At 53.9% G+C, this 11543-nt stretch overlaps 2 protein-coding genes across 2 annotated transcripts in view; one reads left to right on the top strand and one right to left on the bottom strand.

Moving 5' to 3' along the window:
* Nucleotides 1–1466, top strand: part of STX8 (syntaxin 8) — a 124351-nt gene extending 122885 nt beyond the window's left edge. The window contains exon 8 of the mRNA XM_029960054.1: nucleotides 839–1466. Coding sequence (XP_029815914.1) covers nucleotides 839–906 — 68 coding nt within the window. The 3' untranslated portion in view covers nucleotides 907–1466. The remainder of the gene's footprint in view (nucleotides 1–838) is intronic.
* A 6823-nt stretch (nucleotides 1467–8289) lies between these two features.
* Nucleotides 8290–11543, bottom strand: part of NTN1 (netrin 1) — a 45719-nt gene continuing 42465 nt past the window's right edge. The window contains exon 7 of the mRNA XM_029960055.1: nucleotides 8290–8730. Within this exon, the coding sequence (XP_029815915.1) occupies nucleotides 8402–8730 (329 nt within the window). The 3' untranslated portion in view covers nucleotides 8290–8401. The remainder of the gene's footprint in view (nucleotides 8731–11543) is intronic.

Here is an 11543-nt window from a genome sequence, read left to right on the forward strand (position 1 = left end):
GGAATGAGATGGGCTTTAAGGTCCCTTCCAACCCAAACCCCTCTGTGATTGTATGAATTAGTTTCCTCTAGCGGGTTCCCACAGCCATGTCACCTTGTCACTGTCGTTCAGTTGGGAGGGAGAGAAAATCTGCTGTGCTGGGTTTTGGGATCAGTCTTTAAAACGATCCATAACTCATGTTTTTTAACACTTTCCTTCAGAGCAGCTGGTGTGCCTGAATTGAGAAGTAGTTGTGAAGTTTTGTAAGATCACATTCATTAAAGTTTGGTGGGTTTGGGGGCAGGATGGGGCACAGGGAGCCACAAGCTGCATCGTGGGGCAGAGAACTGTTGGACTCTCTCCAGTGCTGGATGATCCACATTTTCCCAAGTCAGGCACATGCCTGAAAGCCTGTTTTTTTTGTCTGCACAGAGGTTTTTCTGAAAGCAGGAGAAGTTTGTGTTGGAAACAATTTCCTGATGCAATTTGGATTTCCTTCCGAATAATCCTTTGCCCCAGTGGGATGGTACAGAGGGATTCTAGAAAAGCTTAACTGGCCTCACCATGAGTTAAACACATCCCTTAGTCTTTGCATGACAGATGTTCAGGTAGGAAAATACCCTGCAGGGACTGTTAGAAAATATTTGAAGGGTCAGGAGGAGAAAGAGCCTCTCTGCCAACGTGGGGGTTGAGTCCACGTCTCTGTCCCTGTGGCTGGTGTGCAGAGATCTGTGAGGGATGAGCAGAGGGAATCAGTCTCAGCTGGGTGGAGGAGCAGGACTCAGAGGAAGAATTTAATTGCAGGAAACCATTTGTAAATGCTGAAGGCACAACCTTAACGTTGTTCCATCTCTTGCAGGAATGCTGGTGGTGATCGTGCTGCTGCTCATCGCCATCGTCGTGGTCGCTGTCTGGCCAATTAACTAACACAGATCCAGGGCTGGTGGGAGCAGCTGCTCCACACCGAGCACAAGGACTCCAGAGAACAGCCTGACTGTGTGCAGAGACCTTCTGTGTTGGAAATAACCTCAGCAGTACCAGACCGAAGCCGTGTCCGCCAGACATCCGCTCTCCTTCGGCGCGCAGCTGAGCAGAGCTGTGTGATTTGGAGGATTTCAACGGGAAAAGGGCTCTCTTCCCACCTTCCTCTGGCACTCAGGCAGCAGCAGCTGTACAGTGGATACATCTCTCCTGCATCTGTGTCTGAGGATGTGCTGGTGCCACCTGCCCACCTGCCACCACTTCTGCTGAGCTCAGTCGTCCCGAGGGCTTTAAAATACTGAAAGGCAGGAGTGGTTTGGAGTGCTGTGACATTCCTCTGCTTCCTGATACCTTCCTTCAGAAGGAAAATGCTTAACGTTTTTCAAGGAATAGTCTTGGGGAATGGCTGCACCTGGTTTCTCACAGGGTGGAATGTGAGAGCCCACAGAGCCCTTTGGGAGGGGCAGGACCCCCATGGGCTGCACGGAATCGCTGGTGAGTCAGACCAGAGTTACTGGGGAGTTATTGATCTCCACAGAGAGAAAGGTGAACAGCAGCAGGACTCACACCAGGCATGTGAGGGTGGAGAGCCTTGCCCTGGTGTCCTCCCCACAGGCTCTGCCAGGCTGACCATGGGAGATGTACCATCACTAATGTCCTGATCTCGGTGATCGAGCTCTGCCTCTTCCTTTATAACTTCTTACACGCTGCTAAAGCTGAGAGGAAGGATTACCCATCTCAAAACTAATGAAAAAGAAGTACTGAATGTTTGCTTCTGGCCAAGAAAATAATTATTTTGTTACACGTGTCAGTTTGATTTCAGCATTAATAGAGCAAGCAATAAATACTGAATAAAAGCTGATCCATTTATTTACAGTTTATCTGCCTGGGGTTTTATTGTTTCCTGCCATCTCATGCTGTCCATGAATGATTTATCCAACACTTACATTTCCTAAGTGCTGATTTGCAGAAGGAAATAAGCAATTTCTGTCAGACTTGACGTTTATTGTGAAGGTCTGTGAGAGTTGCCAGCCCTGGGCTCGTCCCCACCTGCCCTGGTGGAGTGTCTTCCTTCACAGCTCTCAGCTGGCTCTCGGCACTCCTGTCCCTCTCCCTGCCTTCCACCCACACAGCTGGGGTGGGGGTGCTGCTCTGGGAGGAGGGAAGCCAGGGTGTCCTGGTGCTGTGTCCCCTGTTGAGGGACATCAAGTTATTTTGCTCTTCTGGGTTCAGTTTCCCCATCTTAGTTGGGGCTTGGGCAGAGGCCCCTTCATTAAGGGCTTTGTGCCCTGAGGTGACCTCCAGCCATCTCCTTGCAGTGGGCAGGTGTTGGCTGGAGCTGAGGCTTTGACTCCATCACTCCAGGACCTGAGCTGGGAATGACAGAGGTGGCTGTGCTGGGAGAAGATGGAGTTTTGCAGGAAACAGAGGCAGGGATCTGTTGGGTACCCCATGGAATACAGAGAATCATAGAATGGTTTGGATTGGAAGGAACCTTAAAGAACACCTTAAAGACCATGGGCAGGGACACCTTCCGCTAACCCAGGTTGCTCCAAGCCCCCTCCAGCCTGGCCTTGGACACTTCCAGGGATGGGGCAGCTTCTCTCAATACCTGTCATTGATAGTATCGTGTCCTACAATCGGAGGAACTGTGCCCTGGAGCTGGAGAGCAGCATTTCCTTGTCTTTGTGTGCCTGGTTATTGCACAGGGTAGGTGGAGAGAGGAGCTTGGTGAAGAAAAAGGCCAGTAGATCCAGCTGTGCCTCGTGGCTTGGGCAGCAGCTTCAAACAGGGCTGTGCTGACACCCAACCCATACTCAGTGCTTGGCACCAAAGGTCAGAGCTGGAGGAGGGACCAGTTCCACAAGTGCTTTGCTGTAGATTATCCTTGAAGCCTTTAAAAGTCCAATCCAGGTTGTGCCTGCTTGCTTTTCCTTAGAGATGCTTTGTCTTGCAGCCTTCAGAGGAGGGGAGGGGGAAAAAAAAGCGAGTTTAATGTTCTTGTGGTTTTCAAGAGGACGCGGCAGGGGTTTGATTAGTTTATTGCTGGATGTCAGATTAGGAACGGAGCTCTAAGCAGGGCTGCTCCAGCTGGAAACGAGTAACGGGCGGCTTTGGAGACATGTTCCAAATTTGTGCATTCCTGCAGCTCTGCAGAGGGACTGACACTGGAAATGCTCCTGGAGTTGTTCCTCAGCAGCAGCCTGTGCCCCAGCCCTGAGTGGGATTTCACTCACGGAACAGCCCAGTGGATCTTCAGCGCCAGCAGCAGAACAACACGTGGTTTGTTGGGATGAGACCACGGGCTTGGGCTTCTAATTAGAACTGTCATTTACAGAGGGAATGAAGGTTTTGTTTGAATTCCCAGGACATGCAGGACGGACGTGTAACTCATCCCGATCAACGTTACATTGTGACTTTGTTCTGGTGGAGCCTTTAAAAGGCGGTTTCTGACCCACTGGGTCCTCAGGCACATTTTTCCTGTTGGGTGGAAACACGAGGATTTGCTCTCCGAGATGTCGAACAAAGGGGTTCTCAGACTTGCCCTTTAGGTAACATTTAATGTGTTGTGTGGGTGAGGAATTTTATTAAAAAGCAGCAGATTTGGCAGCGTTCTGCTGTGAGGAGGAAAGCTGTGCTGTCTCCCTGCCCCACTAAAGAAAAGGGAAGGTTAAAATACGAGAGAGCTGCTGTTTTTTGGCTCTGAGCAGCAGGGTTGGAGAAGCCAACCTGCAGTGGCTTCTCCAAGCAAAGGTCTTCCTGGAATGTGCCCGGAGAGACACATTCCCTTTGCCTTCCCTTCCACTCCTCCCTTTCTCTCTTGGACGACGTGCTCAGGACTTCAGTCGCTTCCAGTTGTTATTTTATCAAAAATACAAGTGCTGGGGGAAGGCCTGGTACGTGCTACACACACTTGGATGTCACAGTGCTCTGAGTAAAACGTCCCCAACTCCTCTGTGAGGACAGAGGTGACCTTGGGAGGCTGCTGGGCATTTTCACATGCTCTCATTTCTGGTGTGAGCTCAGTGCTGAGCTCAGGGCATGGATGGCTGGTCTCCCACGCTGCCTGGTGGGACCAGGCTGGGAGAACTGCTCTGGGTCTGGCCCTCAGTGGGAATAGGCTCATCCCCCTCTTTCCAGAGCCACCGTGTCACCTTTGGATGACTGGGCCACCTGCCTGGAGCCAGAGCAATGTGGGAAACCCATTTGCTCCTCAGCGGAGCCACAGGCGATGGCCCCGGAGCAGAGGGGGTGTCACTTGTGGCCCATTTGTCTGTGCAATAAAGATCTGAGATTTCTGACCTCCGAGATGTTTTTAGATCCATAAATTACCAGTGATGCCGGGGGCAGGGTCAGGGGTCTGACCCCTCGGCAGTTTGCAGGACCTTTTGCCTGTATTTTTCTCCCTGGAAGTGTTTTGCTGCCTCAGTTCCCCCCTCCTCCAGGTTTCCATCCCGTTGGTGCCACCAGCCCTGGCCTGGGCTCGGGTGCAGCAGCAGCACTGGCCCCACTGGTGCCCCGTGGGTGATGGGTGGTGGAGCTGATGCACAGGATGAGCAGGAGGGGACAGTGCTGGTGAGCAGCCTGGGCACGGCACAGAAATAGGTCTGGAGTGGGGTTGGCAGCTCCCCTGAGCCCAGACTCTGGATCTGCCCTGTCCCCTCACCTGTCCCCCAGCTCTGTATGGGGTCCCACAGGTTTTGGCAGGCCCTGGCTCTGTCTCACTGCAGGGCTCAGTCTCCTCTGGCAGGTGCTGGGAGGGGCCCCCCATCCCACCCCTCACGTCTCCCATGGTGACCCACTGTCCCCAGGGGCAGAGAGCAGTGCCAGGGGGATATCTGGGGGACGTGGCTGGGACTGGCAGTCAAAAATAGCTGTGCTACCTCAACCCTCAAGGGGACAATGTCCCTCAAGGGGACAATGGCAGACCCAGGGAGGCAGAGGGGACACCGTCACTTCCCCGTCCCTTGCCAGCCTGAGGGGTGGGAGGAAGCAGAGATCCACGCAGATTTTTACAGTTTACAAGAGTTTATTCAACTGGTTTCTGACTTTAGTTCTACCGAGTGGGTGCTGAACAGTTACAAGCTCCTTCAGGTAAATTACAGCCAATCTAACAAACAAACAAACAAAGAGGGGGGAAAAAAATAAAAACGAAAGAAAAAAAATAAAAAGGAACAACTGGGAAAACAATAAGAAAATCCACAACTTTTTCACGTGTCATTAAATATATTCATATATAATAACCATAATATATTAGTATGCATTGTAAAGAAACATCGCCCAAAGCAGTCTGCCATGGTCATAACTAAACAACATTTACAGTTCAAGATATTAACAGAAATAATAAAAAAAAAAAAAATCGACAAAAACAATTGAACCCCAGAACAACACAGGTTTTGTGAGGGGACGAGGGGGGTGTGCGGGGAGAGGGCACGGACACGACGAGACGAACAGAAACGAGACGAAGCGACTTTTGTCGGGTGCTACCGTCGGTGATGATTGTTTTGGCATTTCAGCTGCTCTCCAAAGCCCTGCTGGAGGCACCACAGCCCCTTCCCTGGTCACCCCCACTGCCCTCCCGGCCCCTGTCCTGTCCCCAGGGCCGTGGGGGGTTCTTTGCTGGTCGTGGTGCAGTTGGTTCCCCTCAGAGCTGCACCCCCGGCCGTGCAGGGCATGTTTAGGGGGGCATCTTGTCCCTCTTTGGGTGACTGGACAGAGGTGTCCCCCTAGGAGATGTCCTGGAGCAGGGGGTGGCTGCAGGGAAGTGCTGCATCCCTGGGCACCCCGAAAATGGGTGTGGGGGAGGCTGTGTGCCAGTTCCACCAGCAGCTCCTGCGGGTCAGGGCTACTGGGAGCGCATGAGGGGCACTGGGGGACTGTGCACGGAGTGAAGGGGTTTCCCTGGTCTGGTTGGAAATGCAAAACTCCAGCAGGGATGATGGGACAGTGTCCTGGTGGGACAGGGATGGGGACTTCACCCCCGTGGGATCTGAGCTGTTCCATGTCCTGTGCGAACTCCTTTCCTTCAGATTTCCCAGGTTGTGTCGGTGCCTGGAGGGGTCTGGCCATGGCATGGAGTGGGTGGTGGTTCTTCTGCAGCCTCTGAGACCAGTGGGAGCAGGGAAGGGGCTGGGTGGTGTCCCTGGGTCAAGGCTGTGCTGGGGAGGGTGGCTGTGCTTGACAAGGCTGGAAAATGGGAGTCCAGGTGTGCTCAGTGGGCAGTTCCCAAGTCCTCATGTCCCCTGGCCTTGCCTTCCTGCACTCCAAGTGAACTGGCTTTGGGTTGGATCCCGTTGGTTTTAGGCCATTTGAAGGTCTCCTGTGGTTCAAGACATCCCAAATAACCAAGGACATGCTGTCTCCAGCTGGTGGGGTGTCCCTGGCATCAGCTGACGTTGGCTGCAGGAGAGCATCCAACCCCCACTTTGGGGCTTTAAGTCTCCATTTAGACACTTGAGGTCAGATTTTGTTCCTCAAAACTTGGTGGCTTGGGTTCCCTGGGTTGCAAAACTGTCACCTCTCCTTGAGCTCTGAGATGAGAAAAACCAAGTCCACTCTGGGAAAGGCGAGAAAACACAGACTGGAGGGGGATTTGCTTGATGTCCAGGGTGGGATTTTTCTCCTAATACCCGGGCTAATTTTGGAGGGCCTTGTGGTGGCAGGGGGAGGCTCAGCAGAGCTTGCTCCCTCCGGGTGGTGTCTCCAGCAGCCCAGTGCTGGCTGGAGCTTCCCTGGGAGCCTCCACTTTGCACCTATTTACATGGCTGCCTCGCTTTATGGTGGTTTATGTCATTATATAAATATTGTCAATTGCTATAAAACAAGGCAAAACCACTGGAAAATGTCATAAAATAGATGTTTCCAAGTTTCCTAAAAGGAAAAATATCAGGGAGGTTTTGCTTTTCATAGCGACTAATGTTTGCTTCTCCTCCAGGTACCCGTCCTGCCCTCCCTGCCTTTCCTGTCTCCCTGGATGAGGTGAACTCGGATATCCCCATTCCTCACGGGCTGGTGTGGCAGGGGAGCAGCCTGGCACGGGGGTGCAGTGCCTGGGTGACAGCTCAACAGCCAGTCCTGCCCTCAGGATGCAGGTTGGAGGTGAGGCAGCCCCTACCTGGCTTAGTTGTGTTTGTGATTTGAAACTGGGAAATTTAAATTCGGAGTTTTCACCCCCAGCAGAAGGAGGAGAACAGTTTGGGGAGCTCCAGGTGGGTTACACCTTGTTCATCCAGTCCCTTCCCTCGGGCAGGTCTCTGCCCTGCACGGGCTCCACCTCAGCCAAGCCTTAGAGCTCTACCCTGGCCCCACAGGGACAGTCCCTGGCACTCACTGCCCCACCTCCTTTGTCTCCAGGGAAGTGGCCACCTTATGCAGGGATGCCAGGGAGCTCCAGAGGGAGTGAGGGCAGAGCTGGTGTGGATTTGGGAGAGCTGCCTGAGCTCGGGAGTGAAACCAGTGGCCAGCCAGGACCTGGGTGTCATCTGCACAGATTTTCTGTCATCTGAGGGTTCATGGTCTGCTGACAGCACAGAGAGGACCGAGCCCATGAAGGAGATCTCAGGGGTGGCCACAGTGGAGACTCAGGGATCTTCTGGAGCACTTCTGGGACTGGATGCTAGTTTTTGGCCGAGTCTGGGTGTTTCCTTGGGGAACCTGGTTAGTAATTCCTTGACTGGGAATCGGTGGCTGGGAGGGCACCCCGTGGGCTCACGCTCCCTCAGTGTGGTGGGGACAGCACTTCTCAGGGCGTGGGGGCTGGAGCGAGGAGTCGCTCCCCGAGTTATGCACATGGGGAAGTTGCCCACCAACAAGGTCCCCTCTTGGCTGTGCCTAAACTGGGCTCAGAGCATCATCACGGCTGGAGACCTCCCCAGGGACCACCCAGCAGTGGTGGTTACGGCTCTGGGGTACCCAAGTCTTCGATAACCCGTCAGTCGATCTCGGATCTGTCCTCGGCGAAAAGTCTCTGTTTAGTTTCCTCTACAACAATTGTCTTGGTCAACCTAAGCTGCGAATACGTATTTTGGGGATGGGGAGTTAATTTCCAGCGTTGCTGTTGATTAGTTTCTTACAGGTCTGATGTTCCCATGCCGTGCTTTGGAAGCAGCAGATGTTGGCAGCTGGAAGGCAGTTTGGTGTCTCTGAGTTCTTCGGCAATGGGGGGCAGGAAGAAGCGTGGGGGGGGCACTGGGTGCCGCACCCACACTCCTCTTGGTTTGTGTCCATGTGCACGGTTGGTTTTGTTGGGTTTAAGTTTTGTTTTCCCCCCGGAACACGAGGTGCAATCCCGACAGCCCCACGGCCGCCATCCCCCTCCTGTCCCCCCAGCCCGCCCCGGCGGCGCGTCCCCGTCACCGGTCCCTGCCCGCCCCAGCTCTACACAAAGCAGCATGCACAGTCAGTCTCTCCCTCCCGCGCCCTCCGTGGCCTTCTCCTCCTTTTAGGCTTTCTTACACTTCCCCTTCTTCTCCCGCTGCTGGAACTTCCTGAGCCGCCGGGCCCACGTATCCCGCCACTGGATCACCAGGCTGGTTTTGTCCGCAATGATGCCGCTCTGGTCAGGAGAGTCCTCGTTGTTGCCCAGCAGCAAATACTTCTTCATGGGCTTGATTTTGGGGCACTTGCACGCTATGTCCTTGGAGTGGATCCACAGGGTCTGGTCTCCGCGCCGTATCCGGTTGCTCCCTTGTTTGTAGACGGAGATGATGTTGACTGTGAACTTCCACCAGTCGGCATTTTTTTCCGCTTTCAGGATGTGGATCTGAACAGCTGGAAAAAAAACAACACACGAGGCAAGAGAGGAAAAGATGTTACCATCTGAGCTGGTGAGAAGAAAATGAATTTCAAGTCTTACCTGAAAGGGCTGTGTGAGGAAGAAGGGTTTTGTCTCCAGAGCCCAGGCTGGGGGCGGACAAGGGTGGTGGGTGCCCCAAAACTGACCCTGTCCCCAGGCCACCCACCACGAGCAAGAGCAGCCAGTTCTGGCATCTGAGGGTCTCAGCAAAGGTTCTAAGGCCACCACAGACTTGGGAGATGCTCTCCAGCTCTGCTGCCACACACAGCCCTTGGTTCCCAGGGAGAATGGATGTGGGAACCCAAGGCCCATGGGGGCTGCAGGAGTGGCTGTAACAGCAAGAACCAGGGCATTCCTTGTGCTGGCAGCCCTGGGAATGACACAGGGCTACCCAGAGCAGTGGCAGGGAGCAGGTTGCTTGTCCTCCTCTGTGTCCTAGGGAGGACCAGCACCTCCCAGGGCGTGGTTGTGAAACAAGCACAGACAGAGCAGCTCCTGGGAATGTTGGTGCAGCAACATCTGCCCCAGCACCTGTGAACTCTTAAAGTGATCAGAAAATCTTAAAAAACCCAGGTGGATTTGTGTACACTGGACCTGTCTTTTCCCTTGAAGCCACAAGCACAGAGAGAATTCAAACCCTGGGACAGCTGGTGCCTCCAGCCTCGGGGGTGGCCCGAGCACAGGGCAGAGCCCCATGCACGAGGTGTTGTAGGGGGCAGGACAGGGAACTGCCTGTTCCCAAACAGTGCTAAAGCCCCAGGCTGCAGTCCTAGGACATGGGATGAATATTCTTTCCCATCCACATGTCCAGAGAGCAGCTCAAGCTTCAGCCAGAGGAACCCTCCAGCCCCTCTGCTCTCCTTTCCTCACTGGATGGGCAACTTGGTGCTTCTGCACCAGGACCCTCAGGCAGCCCCAGGTTTTAAGAGAAGATGAGCCCCAGTCTGGAGCAAAACACTGGGACTGCTCCTTATCTCCAAGCACTTGGAATCTGGAGGTAGGAAAGACCTGTGTGGGGCTCCAGCACATCTGCTCAGGGGCAGTGCAAGGAGGGAGCTCCTCATGAGACCCTGGCCTTGGACCAGGACACTGAGCAGGTTCAGACCTTTGGAGGGATTTGGAAACGAGGAGGATCCCTGGTCAGGTGTTTCCAGGAGATGTTCCTTAGTCAAGGTTGTCCATGTCTTGCTGTGGAAAAAGCCATTGCTGGAAAAGGCACAGAAAAAGGACTGAGGGTGGGGCTCAGTGATCACAAGGAGAGGTCAGTGGCAGTGTCCAACTTTACCTCTGGCTCTGGCAGTCACTGGAGCATCTCTGCAGGTGCTGAATAGCAGCCTTGGGCTTCAAGGGGATAACTTAGTGTGCAGCAGCCTGGCAGAGAACCGGGAGATCACAAACTCCCGAAGGAGGACTGACATGGGAGCACAGCTGTGATCCATAAGCAAGGTGATGATGTTTTCCAAGCCTGTGGCTGATGCTGTGTAACCTCCCCTGTTGCCCTGTGGGCTGAGACAGCCTGGGGAGGGCTCAGCCCTCCAGCACTGCATCTCTTGCTCTTTCCTGAAACACAGCACAGTTCCCACGTGACATTATCCCTGCAGCCACCAGCAGCTGGGCAGGAGTGGTGGCCCAGGGTCCCACCAGGGACAGAGAGGAGAGCTGGCTCAGCCACACTGGGGTGGGAGAGGGCTCTCTACAAGGTTGTCCACAAAGGTGCTGCAGAGCTGGGATGGTGCTGGACACCTGGATGCTCGAAGGGAGGGCTCTGCTCACGAGTGAGTTCAGAAGCCCCTGCAGCCACCATGGTTTTGTCCTGCAGCCCAGGTGGCCCCAATGGTGACTTCTGCCAGCCTTCCTCCTCCTCTTCCTCCTCCTCCTTGGACACCTCGCCCATGCTGGACCACATCCATGTCTCCTGGCCATCCCTACAGGTGCTGCTGTGCCCTCCTCAGGTGACATCCTTGGCTTTAACCCTGACTTGGGTTTAAATCAAAGGGAAGGAAAGAGACCCACATGGGAAAGGGAGCATTTGGCCCCCACAGCACAGTGAGGAAGAGGAGATACAAGCTCCTGCTGCACCAGTGAGCTTCCTCCTGACAGCAGCTCCTCACAGTGCAGGGGTGGCAAATAAGGATGGGAGCTGCAGTCAGCTGGGACTGCATCCTCCAGGGAGTCTGAACACATTCCTCCTCACCAAAAGTCAGCTTCCAGGAAAATATCCTCACCAGGCAGTGACTACCCAGCCCTCCTAGGGTTGCTGACTGTTGCTGACTGTCCCCACCAGCAGAGACAGAGGCAAAATCCCAGGTGGTGACGCCAGCCCTGGCTGGGAGAGCAGGCAGGGGCTCCCTGCAGGCTGGTGCAGCCCAACTATAAAGTGCTTTTTGACTAAATCTTTGAGCTTTTCCCTTTTTCCCACTCTTCCCCTGTGCCCTGGGAGCTATAACCCCCTACCCATCCACCTGCCTGTCTCAGCTGTCTGGCCAGGCCCAAGCAGGGCCAATCCTGCTTCTATAAATTAACAGCAGGAGAAGAAACCCCCCCCCCAAAACCAGGCAAAACTCTCTCATTTGCCTTTTAACAACCCAATTTCCCCCCACCGGGTTAGAGGTGGAGGAGAATCACCCCCTCTATAAAAACACACCATGCCAACTGATCCCAGGCTCTGGGAGGAAGCAGAGCTCTGCAGCCCAGCACAGCTTTTTAACACGTTGCAAAATATATGGGGTATTTTTTTTCAGAGCATGTCATGGAGGCCAGATGCTTTCATTAAAAAAAAAAAAAAAAA

This window comes from Manacus vitellinus, unplaced genomic scaffold, assembly GCF_001715985.3.
Source record: "Manacus vitellinus isolate BGI_N305 unplaced genomic scaffold, ASM171598v3 scaffold_24_pilon, whole genome shotgun sequence".
Lineage (NCBI taxonomy): Eukaryota > Metazoa > Chordata > Aves > Passeriformes > Pipridae > Manacus > Manacus vitellinus.